The 25,522-nt window shown below is 44.5% G+C and overlaps 1 protein-coding gene across 1 annotated transcript in view; it reads left to right on the top strand.

Annotated features, from left to right (window-relative positions):
• The window catches only part of NLRC5 (NLR family CARD domain containing 5), a 50,762-nt gene that overhangs the window by 22,295 nt on the left and 2,945 nt on the right, over positions 1-25,522 (top strand). The window contains 19 exon segments of the mRNA XM_061369118.1: positions 18-107; positions 229-276; positions 741-824; positions 1,856-1,939; positions 2,635-2,718; positions 3,613-3,702; positions 3,787-3,838; positions 6,970-7,049; positions 16,172-16,255; positions 16,850-17,035; positions 17,695-17,778; positions 18,475-18,558; positions 20,621-20,704; positions 21,539-21,625; positions 22,682-22,765; positions 24,260-24,343; positions 24,436-24,525; positions 25,050-25,074; positions 25,076-25,134. Coding sequence (XP_061225102.1) covers positions 18-107; positions 229-276; positions 741-824; positions 1,856-1,939; positions 2,635-2,718; positions 3,613-3,702; positions 3,787-3,838; positions 6,970-7,049; positions 16,172-16,255; positions 16,850-17,035; positions 17,695-17,778; positions 18,475-18,558; positions 20,621-20,704; positions 21,539-21,625; positions 22,682-22,765; positions 24,260-24,343; positions 24,436-24,525; positions 25,050-25,074; positions 25,076-25,134 — 1,563 coding nt within the window.

Genomic DNA, 25,522 nt, shown 5'->3' on the forward strand with positions numbered 1-25,522 from the left:
ATCTGTTCTTCCTGTAGACTTAATGGCAACCACATCTCCCTGGACTCTGTGTTTTTCTTAGCTCAGTCTTTATCTACGTTGGAAGACATTACAATAATGGACCTCAGGTATGACCAGGAGTACTTTTCCTATTTTTTGCTATTTAAAGCCTCAAGCTGTGGCATTTTAGGAGTGATACAGGAACATGTCTTCAAACTCTAACCTAATTATGTTCTTTTCTGATTACAGCTTAGGACACAGCCAGGTGGTTCACATAGCCTTCTGGGACAGAATCAGGTAAAATTATACCCACTCTCTCTAATCCTTTTGAACTCCTAATGAAATCTTAGATTATAATGTATGTCCCCAGGGTGTGACAATTACAGAGTCATTTTGCTCCAAGCTCCAGTCAGGGTGGTGGAAGCAGGGTGAGCTGTTTCATGGCTCGACATCTTGAGAATATGGAGCAGACAGAGGTATCCGACTGCTAATCAGGGCTGCAAGCCATATCCCTCCTGGGCCAGGGCAGAGCAAATGCCCAAATAGCTGAGTGGATGCAGAACGCTCTGGAGACTGGAAAAGGGGTGATATAAGGCCCTTGTGATGATGTGAACTTAATTCTGACAGGTGGTGGGAAAAGGCAGATGAGTATGAGGCCACTGCCAACACCTCACCCTCTTCCCCAGCTGCAGTTTGGGGAGTCAGCTCCATGGGGGCAATAACATGAGCATACCTCAGGGAATAAACCATTCATTCCCCAGAGTCACAAGTACCAGCAGATGGAGAAGTGATTTCCTCATGCATCCCAAGCATGAAGCAGAAGGACAGTGCTTTTGGAATGGCCAGCCCCCAAAACACTCCTTTTGTCACCAAGGAGTGTAGGGAGAGGTGGCTGGGGGAGTCCGTGCCTGTAGTGTATTGTGTGAAACATACCCATTCCTCCAGCTGTCTCCTCAGAGAGCTGTCTTGTGCTCTGCCTGCCTTGGGAGGGGCTTTCCTGTGTTTTTATCGCATCGTGACTGATTCCCCATGAGTCACCACTGGAAAAAGTGCATCTTTAATGTATCTCTCTACCATCCTCTTCCCTGCTGAAACTGCTCCGGGAGGCCAGTCCCCAGAGTAATACTTGTTTACAAGGGAAGGTGTCTTGGCTGGTGTAATTTGGCAAAGCTTTAAAGAGATTGGGCCAACTGACATCAACCCAGGCCAACAGATGTTTGTGCTTTGGGGTCAGTGGAGGGACACAATGATATGCCAGAGGTGGCTGGGTGAAGGACCAAGTCCGAGGTCTGACTCTCTTGGAACAGACTTGGGATCTCCATTGCTACATGCTTAGATAGGAAAACAATAGGACATCTTTTGCTTGACTGGGCTTGAGGGGTTGGCCTTGATTTCCTGCAGAGGAAACTTCTACCCATACAAAATGGAATACAGATCTGTCTGGCTACTACATTTGTCCCATGGAGACCTCCCAGTTTGTCACCCAGGAAGGTTTCTGAGATTTGTTTCTTGGAGAAGGACATAGGAGGCACAATTCCCAGCCTTTCTCTGAGGGAACCAGGACAGTGCTGAGCAGTAAAAGAATTGCCCAGTTTCCTCAAACAACTTAAGTAGCAATGATGTGGCTCTAGGGAGGCAACATCCAAAGTGACGTGCTATTTTGGTGGACTGGATTTCTTGAATCAGCTCAGAGCTGGTGAAATCATCTGGTTATCACAGGTTTTGACTTCTCAGTCCTAGACTGTGGGTAACAAAATACGGGTAGTGGAAGCAGGAGAGCTGCTGTAAGTCTTTTCCTAGGATGTGAGGTTATGGGAGTATTGCTCTACTGTGGTCATGGGGAATGTTTAGCTCCTGAGTGATTTGTTTGCTTCAGTCCCAGGGACTCCTGATTGGGTCCAGAGGATGTGACCAGGCTGTGCCAGACACTGGCTGGATGTCCCCAGCTGACACAAATTGAGTAAGTGTTGTGCACTTGGCAACCCTGTTTGTCTATCTGTCTTCCCATCCTCCAGGTACAGTCAGTGTTCAGGTTAGCAGCCAGTGTAAAGTGGCTCTCCTCTAGCCATGGCCTTCTAGAAATCCCTGCAAAGCTTCACCCAGGTGCTTAAATAAACCCACACTTTCTACTGTCCTCTCTGTTTCAAACATGCACTTTCCTAACTCTATCATGTCAGTGTGTAAACATCTCAGAACACAAATTCATTTCATAATATTCCTCAGTCATGTGGCTAGACCCAAGTGGTGTCACCTCAAGACCCTGGCTTGTAGCATAGCTGCAGCAAGAGCACCTGGCCCCCTAAACCATGAGATTAACTCCTGAAGGGCTGGGCACTCCAGGAGTAGTAACAAATAAAACCAGCATAATACCCATGTTTCATGCACTAAATATGTCAGTAGCATCACTTTATAAATTTACAGTAATGAAAAGGTAAGACTCTTAAAACTGGAGTGTTAATTGGCTGTAGGATGTAGAGAAACACAGAGATCAGCCTGGTGGGACTAAATCTTGCTCAAATTTTAAGGAATTTCTGGACATGTCCTTTTTCAGAATTTGCATATGCACATGTGTGTGCACATCCATGTATAGTTTATAAAAATACTTACAGATTGTCCCAGTTTCTGTTAGAATTCGTCTCCTTCCATGTTTTACAGTCTGTCTGGAAATCCATCATGTGACCAGAGCATTGAGACATTACTGAGCTTCCTGCTGTAGTTCTGTCATCTGAAACTACTGAGGTAATGTTTGGGGTCCTTGTTCTGGTCTCTGCCAGGAAACACTGGTTTGAAAATTGCTAATACCACAGCATATTTTAGGAGCATTAATCTGTAATTGTAGATAAACAGGCTAGGCAAGGGAAATGCAGAAACTCCTTCACACCTCTTCGTGTCTTGTTTCTAGAACCAAAGCAGCACTGAACCTTTTTTTCTTTAATGATTGGTAGAGGGGGGAAAAAGAAGGACAGGAGGAGAAATACCCACCTTAAGCCCAGCGTCCCAGGTAATCTTCACTTAGCAGGTCCCATGCAACAGGACTTCCAGCAGCCATAGCACATGTAGGACTTGTTGACTGAACATGGTGACACACACCCGTGCACACACATGTGTGGTCTGTATCTCACAGCTCTGTCCCTGCATGGATCTGGCATCCTGCCGCACTTGGTACCAAAATGTTTCCTGGCAGCGTATCAGCTGTTTAGTTTGGGAATTTAGGCTAGAGTGGTGCTGTCAGGAGGGGCTAAGGCACTCCCACCACATGGATAAAAAGCCCATAACAAGCTTGGTCATCTTTCACAAGATATTGTAGCAAGGGGAATCTGCAGATGTTGACAAACTGAATTTGCTCACTCATGAGGTTGCTTCCAGTCTGGAGTATCTCTATGTCAGTAGCTCTGAAGAGGAGCTTTGGTCTGTACTTACTTTTTAGTGAAAGGAGACTAAACGAGACTCTCCTTTTATTTAAAGGAATGCTGAGTGCCAGTGCTCAAAACTTTAGATACTGATCTTGAGTTAAACGAGGTGGATCCAGCCTTTTGCGTTTCAAGTAAACAGTGGGAAAATTGGGCTGTGTATATTGAAACCTTTTTTCTTCGGAGATGATTTAATTCTTCTTTCTTGCTCCTCCTTTTTCAGTATTAGGAATAACACATTTTCACCGTGTTGCGTTGTCCTACTTATCAACTCCATCAACCTGTGTGAGCGGATCAGAATGGTAGAAATCCAGTAAGATGAGCCCAGCAGCTCACTCTCAGAGCTTGACATCTTTGAGGAGCATAGCTGAAGGACTGTCTTCTGTGTTTGTTTCAGGTCAAGAGAAAATGCTTTTTTGCATCTAGGAGCAACCATGAGAAGCCTGCAGGTACTGACATACAACACTTAATTATAATTCCCTTGGTTTGAGTGATGCAGGTAGCCAAATCTCCTATTGTATGAAGAACTCATGGGCTGGTGGTCAAGGAACTTGGGCTAGTAGCTGAAGCTTTGTGGCTCAGTTCAGCTGCCTAAGTGCAACTGAGTACCATTTGGGTATATTGGGGTGGCGGAAGCCTGTGCTTTTCTTGAGTGGCTACAGGACTGCTCATGATATTAGGAAGTTCTTTACTGTGAGGGTGGTGAGGCCCTGGCACAGGTTGCCCAGAGAAGTTGTGGCTGCCCCATCCCTGGCAGTGTTCAAGGTCAGGTTGGACAGGGCTTGGAGCAACCTGGTCTAGTGGAAGGTGTCCCTGCCTGTGGCAGGGGGTTGGAACTGGATGAGCTTTAAGGTCCCTTCCAATGCAAACCAGTCTGGGATTCTATGATTACCTTGAGTTGCACCAGAATTTGCTGCACAAGCAACTGAACTGAACCATAACCACCACATTTTCTAAATGTGTGCTTCAAATTCTGGGTGATAATCTTCATGTGAGCATCAGTGTGATGTGTATGTGATACATGTCTGTAGCGTCTCTGGGAGGAATGCTTGCTGTGCGCCTCTGTAGAAGACTGAACATGTCTCCAGTTAGGTACCATGGAGATGGCAAAAACTGTGGAAAGATGTGTTCCCCACTTGTGATTTGTCACTACTAACCTCAGGGAGGCATTGTGAGAAGTATCAAACACTGCCACACTTAAGGTCATGCATCTCAGTGCACGTTGCACAGAGTCTGATGTAAAAATGCAGCTGCTGATGGGTAGCTGAATATATAAAGTCACACCCAGTAATCTTAGTAAAATTACAAATACAAAAATTAGAATGCTTCTTAACAGTCACAATATCATTATCATTATTTATCCTCACAAAAGCACAAGCAACTCTTAAGCATACACATATATACAATATATACAAGTACAATATATATACAAGTACAGTCCTTTGAGTGATGTCTGGATGGATTTCAAAATGACACGTGCCTTGTTCTGTATCAAGGCATATGTCCTTCGCATCAATTACGTTTCTTCTAGAGCTTTCACAGTTCGAGTTGGAAAGGTTTCTGGCCAATCTGAAAAGGTATCTGTTAATACCAACAAATATCTACACCCCCCTTTTCTTGGCAGTTCTGTAAAGTTGATCTGCCATTGCTGTCCTGGTCCGTTGCCCCTCCCAGTTTGACCCATTCTGGGTTTAGGATTATTTTGCGGGTTTGCTTGGAGGCAGAGATCACATTGGCGAGTTACCTGTTGGATAGTAGCATACAAATTTCTACCCATAATTTTGCTTGTCAAATATTTACGTAAGTGCGTTTTTTGATGCTCATTCCTAATTAGTGACCATAACAGAGAGGAGTGGACAATTATTCTTCCCCGTGCTGTGCTGGCCCACCCGTCCTCCTTGAATATTCCTTTTTGGTCTGTGATTAATTTTTGGTCATCTTTGTTGTAATTTGGCTTACCTTCCAGGGAAATTCTCCCATCAGGAATTAAAGCTCCTTCAATTGTTATCTCACCTTTTGCCGCTTCTTTTGCCTCTCTATCTCCCAGTTCATTTCCTTCTTCTAATTCTGAGCTCACCTTCTGGTGTGCCTTGATGTGCATGATTGCTGCCTTCTCAGGTAGTTGGACCGCTTCCAATAGTCTCACTATTTCTTGTGCATGTTTGATGTTTTTGCCTTGAGAGTTCAATAGTCCTCTTTCTTTCCAAATGGCTCCATGCGCATGTACGACCCCAAATGCATATCTTGAGTCTGCATAGATGTTTATATTCTTCCCTTTCGCTATTTCTAAGGCTCTAGTCAGCACAATCAGCTCTGCTTTTTGTGCAGAGGTGTTTATAGGCAAAGGTCCAGATTCTGTTACCTCTCTGCAGGTGGTAACTGCATATCCAGCATGCTGACATAGCTGCTCCCATCAGTAAACCAGGTTTCTGCGTCATCTAAAGGGGTATCTTTCAGATCTGGACGTCTGGAATATGTGGCCTCAATAGTTTCCAGGCAATCATGGTGTACGGGTTTTCTTTCATTTCTGCTGAGGAAAGGAGCTGGGTTGACAATGTTAGTTACCACTATCTCTACATCATCTTGTTCCACCATGATGGTTGATATTTCAGAAACCTTTGTGGGGAATGCCAGTGCCCACCTTTCACTTTCACCACTGCGGACACTGTATGGGACACCAGCACAGTCATTTTCTGGCCCAAGGTGAATTTGCGTGTTTCTTGGATGTTTAGTGCAACTGCTGCAACGACCGTGAGGCACCCCAGCCATCCTTCAGCTGCAGAAAAATAAGTAACTGCTTGCTGGTACTGGCCCACGTGCTGTGCTAGTATACCTAAGGCAATTCCTTGCTTCTCATGGGAGAAAAGAAAGAATGGTTTACTCACGTCTGGGAGTCCTAAGGCTGGTGTCAACATCAAGGCGTTTTTTTAATTGGTGGAAGGCTCGAGTGGCTTCCTTTGTCCACTGAAGATTCTTGTTGTCTTTTACGGTTAGTGCATATAGAGGCTTAACGATTAGTCCATGATTGTAGATCCACAATCTACACCATCCTGTCATACCATCCAGGCCACACAGGTCTCTTCTATCTGGGTAGCTATTAGGATGTTGCCTCTGTACTGCTGTAACTTCCCTTCTTCTGGTGGGGCTTCCCAGGACTCTAAATCTTTTGGAAGTTGTTCTCCAAACAGGGTGGGACTGTTCTGAAATCCCTGAGGCAACACCGTCCATGTGAGCTGGGTGTCCGCCCACTCTTAGGGCTTTCCCATTCAAATGCAAAGATTTTCTGGCTGGCTTCGTGGAGACGGAGGCAAAAGAAACCATCCTTCAAATCTAGAACAGTAAACCAAGTTAGCTCTGGTGTTAAGCATGTTAGCAAAGTGTATGGATTTGCTACTACAGGGTAAAGATCCTCAGTTATTTTGTTAACAGCCTGTAAGTCCTGTACCACCCTGTATGACCCATCAGGTTTACGAACAGGTAAAATAGGGGTGTTAAAATCAGATTGGCACTCTTTTAGTAGTCCTAGCTGTAGGAAATTTTCAATCATTGGGCAAATTCCTTCCCTAATTTCCCTTTTTAGGGGGTATTGTTTAATCCTGACTGGCTGTTTTACCTCCTTGAACTTAATCTGTATCAGGGGCGCATTTTTGGCTTTTCCAGGTACATTTGTGGCCCATACTCCTGGGAATACCTGATTCAGTATATCTCCCCTGACTTCTCCCTCGACGTGATTAACATCTCTATATACTGTCGGTCGTTTACTTTTAAAGTGATCTCGCCTCCTTTGAAAGTAATGGTCGCTCCCAAGTGTTCTAACAAATTTTCCCCAAAAGAGCTTTTGGGGAGTTAGGCATATACAAAAACTTATGGATGCCCCACTGTTTTCCCAATTGATATTTTAATGGTTTACAAAAATAAGCCTTTTCACTTTGTCCAGTCACCCCTTTTAGCATAATATAATCATCCCCCAAAGGCATTAAAGCTTTGTTGAAAATTGAATACGTTGCGTTCGTATCAACTAAAAATTCCACTTCATTTTTCTTCCTTTTTTTTTTTTTTTTTTTTTTTTTGTGTGTGTCCCCTAGCTTTATTATAACCAGTGGGTCTGCTAGGGAAGATTCCCCCAGTCCCTGTCAGTCTAGTTCCAGTTCAGTCACTGGAGCCACCCCATGGCACTCCTGCCAAGGGCAGTCTCACTTTCAGTGTCCAAACTCCCCATAGCACGCACACCAATCCAGTTCCACAGAAGAAGAGCCCACTCCCCCACCTCCGCCTGACATTCCTCCTGCTCCAATATCAAAGCAACCACCGCAGCCGTACCTACAGCACAACTTAGCTTTTTCTTTTCTACCTGTTCCCGATTCCTATGTGCTCTCCATGTGTGATGAATGGTGGCTCAAATAAATTGACTAGAGCCAGGCCAATGAATCAAATTGGTTTATTGAGCAAGTGACAGCAAGCAAAACAGCGCTGGGCGGCCGGGGAGTCTCTGCTGTACTTGTGGTACCCTTGTACAACCCCCTGTACAACCCCCCTGTACAACCCTCTGCATCAATCCCCCCTTTTTCTATAAAGTGAGTAAATTCTTTTACTCTGTTATTTATGACATAGCTATCCATGTTCCTTCTATTGATTTATGAATTGATTTCGATATACATTGTATCATGCAAGGTACAATCATTAAAATGAGTAATCCTGTAGCTAAGATTAGAAGGCCTTGTTTAAGTATTTCCCTGAACCATCCAGTAACTCCTAGGTTATTTAGCCATTCACCCAATCCGCCTCCAACAATTCTAAGCTCTTGCATATTTTCCTGCGATTTTCACAGCTTAGCATGAATTGATTCAGAACGGTCAGATAAGTTCATGCAGCACATACCTTCGAAATCCTCACAACTATCCTGTAACAATATCTTTGTTACCTCCCTGGCTTGTGCGCTTCTAGTTGGAAAGGCTTCTGGCCAACCTGAAAAGGTGTCTGTTAGTACCAACAAATGTCTATACCCCTTTTTCTGTCCTTTTGAAAATTCTGTTGCAACATTTTATATACTGCTGTTACCATCCAGAATCTTTTTGAAATAGTTTCCTGTTTCTACTTGATATTTACATTTAATTTCTTTTTCAATCTCCATAATTTATCATAGATCACTTACAATTCCAGGAAGAAAATTTTGTTATACCACAAGTAATCAATATTAAAAGAATTAATATTCCTGCAACCAGTTGCCTTAACCAGGAGAGATCAGGTAACCATGAGGGTAACTTTTTCTACATTTATTCCCTTGGCCATTTTATGAAATATTTTAGTTTGTTTCCAGATTTGTTTCAGGAACAGAAATTTTCATTGATTCTTGTTCCACCTGGATTATATAAATGGTTTTACTTTCTATTTCCTCCATGGTTGCTGAGATACTTACGATTGCCTTCTCTAATTCACTTATTCCCAAAGATGGAATTAGCCATCTCACAAAACTATGAAATGCAGTATTCTTTTCATCGATAGGGTTAAACCCTCGCTTAACCAATACCATCCTTTCCCTTCAGGAACAGGCCACCACTGAACCACAATACCATCTGTATTAATAGTGTGATTACAATTTGAATAGTGACCTACACCTGTGGCATTTAAACAAACATAGTCTCCTATTCTGGTTCCTGGTGTAATACATCTTTGTATACAAGTATAATACTTGGATTAGGATTAACTGTTCCAAATCTTAAAATGGTCCATGAGATAGTGTTGGAAATTGGAATGCCAATTAATGGAAGGCCCTGATATTCTCCTGATACAGGCAACTGTGCACACACCCAACAGTCACTGCAATTAACAACTTTAGTAACATTCTGCATTAATTTCAGGTATAAGTATTAGTCCCAAGGTGGTATGTCACTTATCACATAAATCCAAATTACGACTGATATAATTTCATACACAATGGTCCTGAAGGTTCGATCCTCTATGTCTTCTCTGATTCTGGTGCTTTCTTTATTCTTGAATAATGTATCCAAGCAGGTTGTTCCTTTATCTTCACTGCTGTAAAGGTGGTCAATATTATCTGGTACGGTCTGCTCCATTTCTCCTGTAGAGGATCTCCTGAAAAATTCTTAACATAAACCCAGTCTCTGGCTCTAAAAGGGTGAGTCGGATAATCCAAACCTCTCGCTCTTGTCCTCAGTATTCTCTTATTTCTTCTAATTGCTTTCCCAGATTGATCAGAAACTCTAGGAGATAGCCTTCTCCCACTTCCAGAAGACTTTCTCATTTAAATTGGGACTGATGTTGTCTTCCATATAAAATTTTACATGGGATAGCCTCTTCTTTGGACCAAGGTTTCGTTCAAATTCTCAGTAGAGCCAGTGGTACGGCTTGGTATCAATATCTTGACATATTTTACTAATCTGTTGTTTGATTATCTTTTCTACTTGCCCACTGGCCTGAGGCCTGTATGGAACATACAGCTGCCAATCTATTTCTAATTTTTGCTAATTTCTTGTAACTATTTTGTACTAAAGGGTGAGCCTCAGTCAGAAGAAATTGCCTCCAGTACTCCAAAACAAGATATTACACCGTTTAACAATGTTCCAATTACTTGTCTTGCATTATTTATTCTATAAGGGAATGCTTCTGGCCACCCTGAAAAATTACTTGTTAACACCAACAGATATTGGTCTCAATAATTCAGAAAAAATGATCTGTCAGTGCTGTCCCGGATAACTTCCTCCCCAGTTGTACCAATTTGATTTCTACTTTCAATTTTAGGGTTATTCTTGAGACAGAGCTGACATTGTCACTAATTGAACTATGTTATATAGATTCCTTCCTTCAATTTGTTCATCTAAGTATTTTTATACAAAGAGTTGCTACCTCGATGAGTTTTATTATGTTCTTCCTGAACTAGCTTCCAGAGTTGTTTATAGGGGATTATAATTCGCCCATCAGGTATCTGAACCTAATCTTGTTTGTTTTCCTCTCCTTTGAGAGCTCCAATCAATTTTCTATCCTCCTTTGAATATCTAGATTTAGATTTCTCAATTGTTAGTTTGCCATCAGGGATTAAGGGAATGAGTTTAGATTGTTCAGCTGCTCATTTGGCTTCAAAGTTGGCCAAATTATTTCCAGTTTCCTGATCGGATTCACCTTGTTGATGCCCTCAACAATACATAATAGCTATTTCCTCAGGTAGCTGAACAGCTTTCAGTAGTCATAGAATTTCTGTAGCATGTTTAATCTGTTTCTCCTGTGTGCTCAAATGTCCTCATTCTTTCCAGATGGCACGCTGTGCATGGACCACACCAAATGCATATTTAGAATCAGTTCAAAGATTTATCCTACAAAAGGATAAAGACAAACTTTAGCCAATTGCAGGGCATGTTCCAGAGGTTTCTTTCAAATCTGGTTGGCTTGAATATACAGTTCAGTCGGGTGTGAATAGTTCTGTTGGTTGTTCTGCAAAAGGATGCTGGATTGACAACACTGACCACAATTTCTGTATCATGATGTTGCACAAGGGTGGCTTGGTATTTTAAAAAACATGACAGTGGGCTTCTTTCTGTTCCAGGACTGCTGGTACCACATGGGACACTAGTACAGTAATCCTTTGTCCCAAGGTGAATTTGCGAGCCTCTTCAATATTCATGACAACTGCTGTCACAGCCCTTAGGCATCCAGGCCATTCTTTGCTTGCTTCATTCAGCTGTTTTGAAAAATACACCACTGCCCTCTTATACGGTCCTAGTTTCTGAGTAAGGACCACCAAAGCTGTTCCCTGTTCTTCACAGGAATATAGCCAAAAGGATTTAGTCATATCCAGAAGTCAGAGCTGCAGCTCTCATTAGCTCTGCTTTTAAATTTCTAAAGCCCTCCTCTGATGAATCAGCCTATTCCAAAGAGAGGGGTTTCTTTTAACAGTTCATCTAGGGGTCTTACCGGAACACCATAATCATGCATCCAAAGTCTGCATCATCCAGTCACTCCCAGGAACATCTGGAGCTCCTTGATGGTTGTTGACAAATGGCTTCTCTTCTAGCAGTTCCAAGTTCTCTTTGTCCTCCTGTTATTTCATATCCTAGGTAGGAAACTCGAGTTTGGATTAGTTGGGTTTTTGTCTGGTTACCCAATAACTATTCAGTCCCAGAAAATTCAATAACCCCACCATTCACTGAACACATTCTTCCTTTGTTTCAGTAGCAATTGATAGGTCATCCACATATTGTAACAGAGTCCCCATCCGAGTGGGTGTTCCATGATTCTAGTTCTAGTTTTGAAAAATCATTGGACTGTTTTAAAACCCTTCAGATAATACTGTCCAAGTTAATTGGGTTTTCCTTACTGTGTCAGGATTTTCCCATTCAAAAGCAAATAAATTCTGGTTTTCTTTGGCCAACGGTAAGCAAAAGAAAGAGTCCTTAAATCCAAGACGGCAAATCATTTCTGATTCAATTTAGTCAATAAAGAAAATGGATTAGCTATTACTGGATAAATATCCTCTATGAATTTGTTGATTCCTGAGATCTTGAACCAATCTGCAACTTTATTTCTTTACTGGCAAGATAAGAGTATTATATTCCAATTCACATACAATTAAAATAAATGTTGGTTTGTTTTTTTTTAATTCCCTTTCCTGCAATTTTAGGGGATATTGTTTTATTCTAATTGGGCAGGTCCCCCTTTTTATTTCTACTTTAACAGGCAAAGCATTTTTCGCCTTACCTGAAACTTCAGATTCCCATACTCCCAGATATACCTGGATTTAGGATTTCTTCTATTTCAGGGAGGTCCTCCTGTTTGCTTTTTCTGTTGAATTAAAGATAGACTCAAAACTGCAATTAATTGATTTTTAACTCTTAATTCCATTTTGCCTTCTTTAAATGTTGCTTCTTGCCCTAATGAAGATTTCGGAGAATTTAGCATGCATAAAAATTTTATGCATTCCTATTTGTTATCCCAATTTGTACTTTAAGGGTTGTGTCATTTTGCACTTTTTTTTTTTTTTCCGGGGTTTTTTCCCTGTTTTTTTTTCCTTGGTGGCCAGTAGCTCCCACATCTGTAACAAATTCTTTTCCCTCTGATTTAACACCGAATAAGTTGCTCCTGTATCCACTAAAATTCCACTTTATTTCCTCTAGTCGATAGTTCTAATGTAACCAGTGGATCTGCTAGGGTAGATTCCCCAGGTCCAATTAAGCTACCAGAGCCACCCCATGGCACTCCCTCCCCCGTAGGGCAGTCTCACTTCCAACGTTTAAAACACCCACAGCACACACACACCGATCCGGTCCCATAGGAGAAGAACCCACTTCCCCCACCTTTGCCCGACATTCCTCCTCCATCAGTTTCAAAGCACTTCTGTCCACATCTATTCAACAACCGTCTGTCAACATGTCTGTTCCCACTTGTTTGCCTGCCCCAGCACCCATCCCGTGCTCAAACACAGGAGCTGCTTGAGCTCCCCTCCTTCCCACTTGGTTTCCCCCCCTTTTTTTTTCCTCACAGTTGCTCGCCCTGCTCTGCAGAGGTTTCAGATGCCTGCCGCTGCAGCAGCACTTCTGGTTAATGTGAATGCACTGCTTGTTGCAGGTGACAGCAATCTCCTCCTCCTTATCAATACCTGATAGGACAGATATAGAAGGTGCTCCTCTCGGAAGTATGTGTGTTATATAATTTTCCTATTTATAACTTCTAAACATCATTCCCCCAATATCACAGGCCGAACAACATCTCTCTAGCTTAGCTTTCAGTTTTTCCTTGTCCTTTTCCAAAGCCAAAATTAGGGATCTGGCAGAGCTATATTAATTTCACATTCTGCCTGCCACTCCGGGTGGTTTCTTCAAGTGAGAAACATATCTGTATATAGTACTTAATCCCATTTTCGTGGCCACCTCAAAACCAACATTCATTGTAACAATGCATTATAATTCAGAGTTCCATTTTTAGGCCATTTCTCCTGATCTTCCAAAGTATATAAAGGCCACCATTGGTTACAATATTTTATCAATGTTTTCTTGTTTACCGAGCCCCCAGAAGACCCTCCCAGTTCTTTCCAATGTGCCAAAATGTAACTCAATGGGCTTTTCTTCAGAATTCCCTTGTTTTGACCGGCTCCCATTTCAAACAATCTTTTACAAATCTCTACAGCTTCTCCTTCCCCGTGCTCTGCAAATGCACTTAAAAAATATGAGAGCACCTACACACGAGTGTTATGATATTCTCAGGGGGTTCAGTAAAATAGTATCTCTGGGTTCTTCAGATCAGCTCCCCTGTTGTTGGATCATAGTTTCGGTTCCATCAAAATTTACACTGTCCTAGTATCCATGGCAGGTTCCACTGTTCAAAAGTTATTATGCACCCATATGTGAGGCTACAAGCCTCTGGTACTGCGTGTAAAGTCCAGGTCTCAAGAGTAGGACTACAGACATTAGAGGTTATATTTCTGTTATACAGCCCCTGGGGCGCAGAGGGAACTCTTCTTAACACACACCCCCCCCCCCCAGTAGCAACAGTTTACTTTTGTCTACTCCTCCCTCATCGCTTAAGCACTGTAATCTTTAACACCAACGACAGACATATACGCACACAAAGCACTTAGACACAACACAAAACAAAGACGCTTCGTCCGTCTCCGGCCGCTCTCCTCGCGGAGAACACGGTCCATCCTGGTTCCCAAAACTTGGGATGCAGCAAAAACCCAGACTCACCCGATGCACCCTCAGGGTCGCTAGCGGCCGCTCTATCGGTCGGCGAGCTCCCTGCTTGCAAGCCCTACCTGCCAAGGGGAACTACGCTGTGCGCCAGACGTCTCTGCGCGCCTTACCAGCAGCCCCGGCCACGCGTACGCCTTACAGGCCCCCTAAATTACCTAAATCCCAAGCATACCGTTTCTCCGCAGCCGGCACAGGTTGTTGTCTGTCCCTGCAGTGAGCGGACGAGAAGCGGAGCTCCTCCAGGCAAGCTGCCTGGGGCGCCCAGGATGTGTGCCCCTCAGCCGATCCTGCAGCTGAACAGAGGCCTCCTGGCTGGCTCGCCAAATTGATGCTCGGATTGACTCCACAACTCGTTAAAGTTGTAAAGTAGGTATGCTTTTATTCAGCGCTGAGACACACGGGGACAATTCCTCAAAGTCATCCGTGCCTCAGTGTTGTTTCCCTCTACATTTATAAGGTTGCACCATATGCCTATACATATTCATGTCCTGCCCCCGCTTCGTATTACAGTGAGCTAGAAGGTCCTTTCTGCCTGCGCAGTGCCCCCTCTGGTCATGGGCAGGGGTCTCTTTGCTACCTCTTCCAGAGCTGAAGAAGTTGGGCATGTCCATGCTGGGTTCTCTTCCACATCTTTATCATTTGCTCAACCCAAACTCATCCTCTCGGAAACACTTTTTGTCAGGAATATGGCCATCAGCTCTGTGATCTCTCCTGGGCCATGTCTAAGTTGCAAACTCGGCAGATCTCTGCAGTTCACACCAAAGGTGGTTATAGGGTCTCTTGAGGTTTTTTCCTCTCCTCTTTTTTGAAGTGAAAGCAATTTGAGACTGAGACCGCAGCTCTTCTTTGCATTGCAAACAAGTTTATATCACCCTGCTGTGTGGAAGAGCTTTTTCTGGTATGAATTACAGAATGGTTTGGGTTGGAAGGGACCTTAAGGCTCATCCAGTTCCAGCCCCTGCCATGGGCAGGGACACCTTCCACTAGAGCAGGTTGCTCCAAGCCTTGAGTCCAATCTGGCCTTGAACACTGCCAGGGATGGGGCAGCCACAGCTTCTCTGGGCACCCTGTGCCAGGGCCTCATCACCCTCACAGGGAAGAGCTTCTTCCCTATATCTAACCTGAACTTCCCCTGTTTCAGTTTGAACCCATTGCCCTTTGTCCTGTCACTACAGTCCCTGATGAAGAGTTCCTGCCTGGCATCCTTTGTAGGCCCCCTTCAGATATTGGAAGCTGCTCTGAGGTGTTCATGCAGCCACTCAGTCCATTTCACAGCCCTCTTCAACTGCCTGTAACAAAGAGGCAGGCTCGTAAAGGGCATCTCTGCCCAGTGAAATCACAGTATCACAGTATCACAGTATGTTAGAGATTGGAAGGGACCTCAAAAGATCATCTAGTCCAATCCCCCTGCCGGAGCAGGAACACCTAGATAAGGTTACACAGGAACGTGTCCAGGCGGGTTTTGAATGTCTCCAAACAAGGAGATTCCACAACCTCCCTGGGCAGCCTGTTCCAGTGTTCTGTCACCCTCACTGAGAAGAAGTTTCTTCTCAGGTTTAAGTGGAACCTCTTGTGCTCCAATTTGTACCCATTGCCCCTTGTCCTTTCATTGTTTGCCACTGAGAAGAGCCTGGCTCCATCCTCGTGACACTCCCCCTTTATATATTTATATACACTAATAAGGTCACCCCTCAATCTCCTCTCCTCCAAACTATAGAGACCCAGCTCCCTCAGTCTTTCCTCAGAAGGGAGATGCTCCACTCCCTTAATCATCTTAGTTGCCCTGCGCTGGACTCTCTCCAGCAGGTCCCTGTCCTTCTTAAACTGAGGGGCAAATGCTGGGGTTGTTTGGCTGAGGCAGAGACTATGCTGTTTGGTACATGTACATCATGTGAACATGTCTTAACTACTTAGTCCTTGTAGTCCTGTACAGAGGAGGTGTGGAAATCTCTCCAAATGTACTGCTTCCTGATGTCTGTGCTGGCTGGGGTTTGTGTTAGGGCAGCTGGCCTGTCAGTGGAGTAAATTCTTTCTCAGTGTGCTGGGACCTGACCTCTGTATTTGATCCTTGCTGTTTTGCAGGCTGACATCTGGCAGTATTATGCCAGCTGGAATGGATTACTTGATCTTGGGCTTGCAGAACTGCCAGGCCATTAAAGAGCTCAAGTGAGTGTTGTTTCCAGGCTGTCCAGTGCCTGCCAGGTCTTTTTAGAAGCTTAAGTTGAACTGCACCCTCTCTTCTGCCTGCACCCTATACAGATGTCATTTTCCTAGTGGCTGGGGGACTTCAGATAGGGAAGAAGCAACAATTCCTTTCTATTTGCAAGAATGATGAGCGAGCAAGACGGAGATCAGAAGTCAGTGGCATGGAATGTCTGGTGAAGAAATTATGTAGTGATTGGTAGTGGTTTTTGCATGATCTTGTCCCAGCTAGGGACAAGATTGCTGTGTTTCCTGTACAGCAATCCCAGAGACAGCATTTCGTTCCTGGAGGATGGTCTGGTAGCCTGCATACAAAAGAAGCTTTTCCAGGCACCTGCACGGAAAGCATCCTTCTGTTATAAAGTGTCACGGGACCGTGCATGGTGGTGTCTCTATAGCTTTGCCGTCTTGTGGTCACAGCAGCACCTTGCTCCATGAGGGGCTGCGTTCTTGCTTCAGAGGTTTGGGATTCTCGTGGTATTTCATCAGAATACAAACATGCCCAGTATAATTGCATTAGAGAACAAAACTGAAAACTATTCACAGAAACTAGAAAAGAGTCCCACTTCTCCTCAACTCTTGTCCTGCTCTCCTCTGCTCTGAGTGCTTGCATGACTGCCCGTGGGTAGTTAGTTGTTCCTGTGTTACTTCATCTTTTGGCTTGGGCCACATTAAACTCGGCAGTGCTGCTGTTCCTAAGCTTGTGCTGGGGCTTCGTGTAACACCATCTTTGAATAGGCTTGTGTAAGTATGTGACTGCAGCTTGTCTCTAGTCTGGCTTGTTGTCCTGGGTTCAGCAGCAGCAGTCATTTTTCTCCTTCCTAGTAGCTGGTGCAGCGCTGTGTTTTGACTTTTGGCCTGGGAACAGAGTTGATAACGCTGATGGTTTAGTCTGACCAAGGACTTTGTGAGCCTCATGCTCTTCCAGGGAGGAGGGGAAGCCGGGAGGAAGCAGAGACAGAACACATGACCCAAACTGACCAAAGAGGTATTCCATACCATAGTACGTCATGCCCAGGATGTAACTGAGAGCTACGCGAAAGGGTGGACTGCAGGGTTGGAGGAGGTATCGGTTGGTGCTTGGTTGGGCTGGGGGGGCGAATTATCGGTCGCCTGGTGATGAGGTCTTGTATTCTCATTCTCTTCCCTTGTTATTTCCTTTATCATTACTATTATTGGTAGTAGCAGTAGTGATTTGTGTTATACCTTAGTTACTAAACTGTTCTTAACTCAACCCATGGGAGTTGCGTTCTTGATTCTCCTTTCTGTCCCTCTGGGAGTAGGGAGAGGGCAAGAAGGGGGAGAGTGAGTGAACGAGCTGCCTGACTGGTTTTAAACCACGACACTTGTGATACTGAATTGCAGGAGCTTAATGTCCATTTTCCTATGAATGTTCTTTCCAGGTTGAACCATAACAGTATTCGTAATGATGGGTGCTGCATACTCACAGAAGTCTTGACAAATATGCACTACATGGAGAAAATCAAGTAAGTTTCTCTGTTCTTGTGGTCCTTCATCAGCAGAGAGGTGACCACTAGTGCCAGCATTTGGAGAGACCCAGACGTGCTTATACACAATGTTGTAACAAAAGGAAGGAGGTTGCAAAACACTCATGTATGAGGTACCTTGTGCCACAGGAAATCAGAGCTTGACATTCAGAAGAGGAGAATTTAGTCTAACCCCACTCTGGTGCAGTCCTGTAGAAAATAGTTTAAGCATACTCTGGATTTAAATCTTCTCTGGGTTTCCTGGGATGCAGAACACTGCCAAAGACTCTCTCCTGAGAGAGCACCAGATCCAACATTCTTGTGCTCTGAAAAGATGTGAATCTAGAGCCAGCCCCAAGCTTGTTTTGTTTCTCCTCCTGCTCTAGCCAGGTGCTGTCCATTCTCCACTGCAGTAGTTTGGAAAATAATAACCCTCTGTTCCCTGTCTTTGTATTCTGGCTGAAGTAATTTCACACCCTGTAACAGATCTGGTGATTTTGATTGTTCTTTGCAATTTTTTAATGCCTCATTAACAGCTATTAGTCTTTGATGAAATAGTTGCGACAAGCAGCTCTTTTGATTCTGCTGCCAAGGTCAGAGTTGTCATCCAGCAGATGGGACATGTTAAATAACATCTTATACTCTGCCTGGTTGTTAGAATTTCCTTTTATAACACAACCTTTCTTCTCTTTAAAGTTTAAGCCACAACAAGATTGGAGATCCAGGCCTGATAACTCTAGCTGCTGTCCTGTTGGAAATGCAAAACTTGAAGAGAATCAAGTGAGTCTCTCTGTTTTGTTTGCAGTAGTTTTGCTTATGGCCATAGATAGTGGGGGAGCCTGTGTGGGAAACCTTGTGCTGGCTTCATTTATACAATGTTCCACTTTCCAGGCTTTCAGCATAATTGAAGACCTTACACAAAATCACAGAATCCCAGACTGGTTTGGATTGGAAGGGACCTTAAAGCTTACCCAGTTCCAACCCCTGCTATGGACAGGGACACCTTCCACTAGACCAGGTTGCTCCAAGCCCCTGTGTCCAACCTGGCCTTGAACACTGCCAGGGATGGGGCAGCCACAGCTTCTCTGGGCACCCTGTGCCAGGGCCTCAGCACCCTCACAGGGAAGAACTTCTGCCTAAGAGCTCATCTCAGTGTCCCCTCTGTCAGGTTAAAGCCATTCCCCCTTGTCCTGTCCCTACAGGCCCTTGTCCAAAGCCCTCTCCAGGTTTCTTGTAGCCCCTTTAAGGACTGGAGCTGCTCCAAGGCCTCCCGCAGCCTTCTCTTCTCCAGGTTGAACAAGCCCAGCTCTCTCAGCGTATGCCCAGAGAAGAGCTGGTCGAGCCCTTGGAGCATCTTCAGTGGAAAGTGTTCCCTCTCGTGCCCTCCCCATGTACAGCTAGAATACGCAACAACTTTGTCTGGCATTGCAGAGGCTCTCTGAGAGTGACAGTTATGACCACGTCCTGGAGCAATCACCCACAGAGACATGGTGAGCATTTGCCAGCCTTCACTAGCTGTTTGCACAGAGATCTCTGGCTCTGTTGTGTCCTGGAAAGTAAATCTGCAAGCTTGTGGGGAACTGTACAAGTCTCATATTCACACAGCAGTTTCCTCAGGCTCTGTGGGTTCCTGGTGTGGTGGCCCCTATGTTCCTACACTGCTTACTTTTACTAGTAGAAGTAGAGGTGAAATTGGGAGTTTATCGAAGTGAGAAGACAGTCTCGAAGCAAGGTTCACTCTCAGAGACATGGATTCCCAGACACAGCTACAGGCTGGGTGGAGAAGAGATTCAGAGCAGCCCTGTGGAGAAGGACTTGGGGGTCCTGGTCGATGAGAAAATGAACATGAGCCAGCAGTGTGTGCTTGCAGCCCAGAAAGCCAACCGTATCCTGGGCTGCATCAAAAGGAGTGTGACCAGCAGGTCGAAGGAGACCTCACTTGGAGTATTGTGTGCAGTTCTGGTGTCCTCAACATAAAAAGGACATGGAACTGTTGGAGCAAGTCCAGAGGAGGCCACGAGAATGATCAGGGGGCTGGAGCACCTCCCATATGGAGACAGGCTGAGAAAGTTGGGGCTGTTCAGCCTGGAGAAGAGAAGGCTGCGTGGAGACCTCATAGCAGCCTTCCAGTATCTGAAGGGGGCCTATAGGGATGCTGGGGATGGACTCTTCATTAGGGACTGTAGTGATAGGACAAGGGGTAATGGGTTAAAACCTAAACAGGGGAAGTTTAGATTGGATATAAGGAGGAAATTATTTCCTGGTAGGGTGATGAGGCACTGGAATGGGTTCCCCAGGGAGGTTGTGAATATTCCATCCCTGGTGGTGTTCAAGGCCAGGTTGGACGAGGCCTTGGGTGATATGGTTTAGAGCAAGGTGTCCCTGCCCACGGCAGGGGGGTTGGAACTTGATGATCTTAAGGTCCTTTCCAACCCTGACTATTCTATGATTCTATGGTTCAAATTTTCACTCCTCCATGGGAGTGGAAATTAGAGTATCCAGGCTGCTTGTTAAGGCTCAGCTCTGGGCTATTCGTTATAATCTTTAGCAATTAAAAAACTGGCAATGACTTGAACAAGAAAAGGAAATTCACAGTTCTGTCTGGGAGAGGGAAAACAGCTCCTTCCCTCAGTACCTGCAGGGACAGGAGTGACTGACCACTAGGCAAAGACACACTATAAATCCCAGGCTCTTTTCCAGAAACCTAAGTCTTTGGACATACCACTATTTAGTCCATGATTGACCCAAGTCTCCTGTCATGCCCAGGAAATAGTGAAATAGTTTTAAGTTGGTACATTCTGGTTCTTGTTCAGTCACTGAGAGTCTTTTATGCTTATTTTAGCCTTTCAGGGAACATTCCTAGTTCTGCAGGAGGGGTGAAGCTGATAGAAGCTCTTGCCTATTGCAACCGTAGGGAGGAGTTACTGTAAGTGTGTAATTTCCAGTATCCCGTCAGGAAGCTGGGCAAAAATCAGAACATAGAAACCAAATCTGATATGACTCCAGTAAAGCCCAAATCAGTTTTACCTATGGTTCTTAGGAAAACAGGGTAAAAACTCATAGCAACATAGGATAAGTATGTGTGGTGCTGGGTGTGGAAGGTTTGGGATTGGTTATTCACTCTGAGATTCCCAAGAACTGTACCTGACTGAGGAAGAGCTGAATCTGTGTCTTAATGGGCAGTGGGACAGGCATATGGACTGAACATTGCTTATGGTGCCTGATAAATCAGCATTAATTCATATAGCTGCAGGAATGGAGGGAAGGTGACAGGCAGAGGCTTTCCTCAGCCAGACGTTTTATCAGTCATTCCATTCTAGACCAGTCTATAGAACATGTGTGCCCTCCCATATTAAATAAACCAAATTAAAAAGGAAAATGAAGAAAAGTTACAGTTAAAATGGTGGAGCTCTTCACCACACCTTCCAATTACATTGTACTGGACTAAGGCACATATTCAAAACTGCAATTTCAGTTGAATTCTAGCTCAGGACAACTCAAAGGGAAATCCTTGTGCTCCTGAGGAGTGCAAGACCATTTTACTTCCCTGTTTAACTTCTGCTGCAGGATTACAAAATCTAGTTGTTCTTTCCCCCCGCCCTCATTGTCCTTCGAATCATGGACATTAGCTCCTTTCAGCATAGTCCCATGCATATGTGGGTGAGGAATGGGGATCACAGATGCCTGTGGGTGACACACACATGTGAGAATGAAGCTCTGTAGTTCTCTGTCAGTGACGTTTAATTTTTGCTTCTTTCAGGCTATCTCAAAATGGTTTTGGAAGCAGGACAGCAGTGAAACTTGCCTGCTGTCTGCCTCACATGACAGCCTGAAGGTGCTGCAGGAAGTGTTGACCTCTGCCCCAGGAATGTTGGTTATCCTGGGGATATATGAGATGGTTGAAAGAAGGCGTTGGAAAAGGCATAGACTGCAGTGATGCACTGGTCTCTTGTTTAGACATTATTTTCAGTGTGTGAGGATTGTGAAACCCTCTACAATTACTCTGAAGCCTCAAGTCACATCAACTATTCTTGTGTAATCTCTTACAGTGTTACCTTTACATATGAACCAGGTATTGTACATACGGTAAAATAACTCTTCTGATGGGTCATTGTAGCTTCTGATGCCTCGGGCTGTCCTTTTGTTCTGATGTACTGTAAACATAAATAGGGGTACCTTTTGTGGTTCTCACTGTTTTGTGCAGGCACCTCTGACTTATTTTTAACCCTGAATCCTGTATTATATTTTTAAAGATTTTATGGAGTCTTTCCAAGGCTCTAACATGCAAGACTTTCTCATATTGGTTTACAATAGCAAAGCAAGAAATTTGGGAGCTAGAAGAGCTTAGTGGGCTTAGTTGGCCTAGTGGTGTGTCTTGCAGCATGTGTCTAAGGTGTGATCAAAAGATAACTTAGAAAAGAAATCCCAGTGTTGAGAGACTTTAGTCCTCTGGGTAGGTTCTTGTCTTCACTGGAAAGATGTTAAAAAATCTTCAGACATGAGAATTCCCATCTGCTTTTTGTTCTTTGGGCTGCTCCCCACTCATCCCAAGTTGATCCCACATGTACAGAGCTGGGGACAGACTCCTGGTGGTAATATGCAGCTATGGCTTTTGCAATGACTGGCTGACTGTGCTCCTGCCTTGTGAGCATGGCCAAACCCATGAACTTCCATGTCCTTAGGGCTAAGGGTTATGGACAACAACTGGCTGGCCACATTGCTGGCCCCCACTGCTGCCTCCCTATTTTCCAGGCCCCTTATTTAAGATTAATCCACAGCGATTCCAGGTTGTTACCAGCTGGTTCAAAAGAACTAGCAATTATCTTCTTGGCAAATTAAGTATGAGCTTTTATTACAGCTTTATTCTAAAATAATCCTCCAATGCTTATGTTTCGTTTGTTAGCTTGCAGAACAATAACATTGGGCCAGCGGGAGGCATGGAGCTGGCCAGAGCCCTGGTGGCATGTGGGCTGCTGGAAGAGATCAGGTAGGACATGGCAGATACCTGCCACTTGGGATGATGTGAAATGGATGGATCGTATCAACTCTGTGAGTGAGAATTATTCCAGCTCACAGGCCTGAGGCTGTCACATGGGCTTGTCCATGCTCAGGGTGACAGTCTCACCACCCCTCCTAGACACTTCACGTAGGATGAGAGGAGACACTGAAGGTCACTGCAGTGCTCTACTTACAGGGCAGCTTGGATCGCTTCAGATGTTAAACCTTGTCTGCCTGTGCTGGCTTTCTGTGGCCACATGCCACATGCCTTTGAATTACTGTATGTAGTGACCTAGGGAGAGATAAAACTTCTAAATACAAAACTGGAGAATGGAGGTGATGTGAATTACCTCTTCCTGCTGCATCTGTGATGTCACTGTTCTTTGTTAATGTGTTTATTGTTAAATAAAAAGTTGAATTAGGGTGGTGGTAATTTAGATGTGAAGTATGTTAGAATAGGGGAGGTATTGCCATAGTTTGTGTCTGCTAGCAGATGAGAACAGAGCAGCACATCCTTGTGAAGGCTGTGAGGCAGTTACTGCTGCCCCCTGTGTCTTTCGAGAGCATGTCTTCTTTGCATTTTCACTTACTGTCATCTCCTCTCAAGTCACAACAGTTGTAACTCCAGTATAGAATCACAGAATCATAGAATAGTCAGGGTTGGAAATGACCTTAAGATCATCAAGTTCCAACACCCCTGCCATGGGCAGGGACACCTCACACTAAACCATCTCACCCAAGGCTCTGTCCAACCTGGCCTTGAACACCGTCAGGGATGGAGCATTCACAACTTCCCTGGGCAACCCATTCCAGTGCCTCAGCACCCTAACAGGAAAGAACTTCTTCCTTATACCCAATCTAAACTTCCCCTGTTTAAGTTTTAACCCATTACCCCTTGTCCTGTCACTACAGTCCCTAATGAAGAGTCCATCCCCAGCATCCCTATAGCCCCCCTTCAGATACTGGAAGACTGCTATGAGGTCTCCATGCAGCCTTCTCTTCTCCAGGCTGAACAGTCCCAACTTTCTCAGGCTGTCTTCATATGGGAGGTGCTCCAGTCCCCTGATCATCCTCATCTTGTCTTGTCACTACAGTCCCTAATGAAGAGTCCCTCCCCAGCATCCTTAACTTCTTATTTCCAGTTTCACATGCAACACATGGTGTGCCGCAGGTCTCTCTGTCATAGCTAGTAGGTATAACTCCACGTTACTGTCTGCAAGCAGTTCACGGCTGAATTGACTTATTTTGTAGACACACACATTATGTGTGATAGCAAGCGTGTAATTCCCATTTTACCAAGCATGGAATTGGCCTTGCATTGCCATGTACCAGTCTGGCTTGCCCCTGCTCTCTTGAGTCTTCATTTAACCTGGGTATTAGTTACCGACTTTCTAATTCAAATAGTTATATTTTGTGGTGGCTTTTCTCTGACTGTACATGCTTTTTTTGTGGCCTCTCAAAGTTTTTCCATTAATCTTAACAGTTTATCAGAAAATGATCTTGGGGAAGGAAGTATCTATGCCCTATCCAAGGGGCTGCCATGCTTTGAACACCTCTGAAAGATTGAGTACCGGGGCAGAGAATGGCTGTCTTTGGTTGTATTCCCCCCTGGTTCTGACATCATCACATTGTGCTGTTTTTCTCTCCCCACTCCTTCAGCTTGAAGCTCTGTGGAATCACTGATGATGTTTCAAAATCACTTTCTCACGTCTTCTGACAATGCCCTTCCATGGAGGAGATAATGGGAGTGTAGGGATGGGTGGGGGGAGACCCTGCAACACACAGGTCACTCTTGTTTTAATGTCTGCATCTGTTTTCAACTGCAGTACACTTCTGATCCTTCTAAATACTTACTGATACCTGCCACTAAATAGTTTTTAGTGATAAACTTACTAGTCAATTACTAATTGACATAATTCACTGCTACAAATGTCCTGGTATAACTAGCAACTTACTGGTGTTGCCCTGGAGTAGAGGTCTGTGCTCAGCAGTCATTTCCATCTTTTTCATCTCATTCCCTGGGCCTGCAGGACCTGGAGATAACCACAGTCCTCAGGCTCTGTGGTGACACTCCCTGATGTCTTACTGTACATGGAAATATGTGATGAAACTGAAGAAACTCCTCAAAATGAAGCTTGGAGAGCCAAGGAATGTTTACCTGCCATGATAGGAGGGTGATAAGCTCTTGTAAACACCTAATCTGTGAGGGTTACACTGCTGCTGTTCCCTTGAGTTTTACTACTGACTCACAGTTGGGATTTCTTGTGTCTTAGACTGTTGTGGAATGGCCTTGGAGATTGAAGAAGCCCGAGAGTTGGCCAGTGCTTTCACAGGGATGGAAAAGCTGAAGCTGTTAGAGTGAGTGCAGCCTAGAGAGCAACACCAGGAAGACTTGTTTTTTTGGTTTTGAACCTTCAGTCACAGGACTTCCAAAAGGACAGTGTACATTGGGAAAAACAGACAGATAGGCTTCTTGCCTGCTTCTTGCTTAGCCTGCTTCATACACTGAGGGCCAGCCTTGCTTGGGTGATACATAGGCATTGAAGTAGCCTTTGTTTTCTTTAAGGCATCTGCAGCATAGGTGTCTGAGCAGAAGCTAGTCTGTGAAGGCCTTCTGTTAGAGTTGGGGAAGACAAACTGGTATTTGTAAAACATGACTCGTGTCACCTAATAACCTCAGGTGAGCTGCCTCCTTCAAGTTTCTACTTCTCTTCAGTGTCTGGGATGGTCTACATGGGTACTGTGT

The sequence above is a fragment of the Neopsephotus bourkii genome, unplaced genomic scaffold, assembly GCF_033783945.1.
Source record: "Neopsephotus bourkii isolate Nb327-2 ecotype Australia unplaced genomic scaffold, CSIRO-AGI_Nbou_v1 NB_1474, whole genome shotgun sequence".
Taxonomy (NCBI): Eukaryota; Metazoa; Chordata; class Aves; order Psittaciformes; family Psittacidae; genus Neopsephotus; species Neopsephotus bourkii.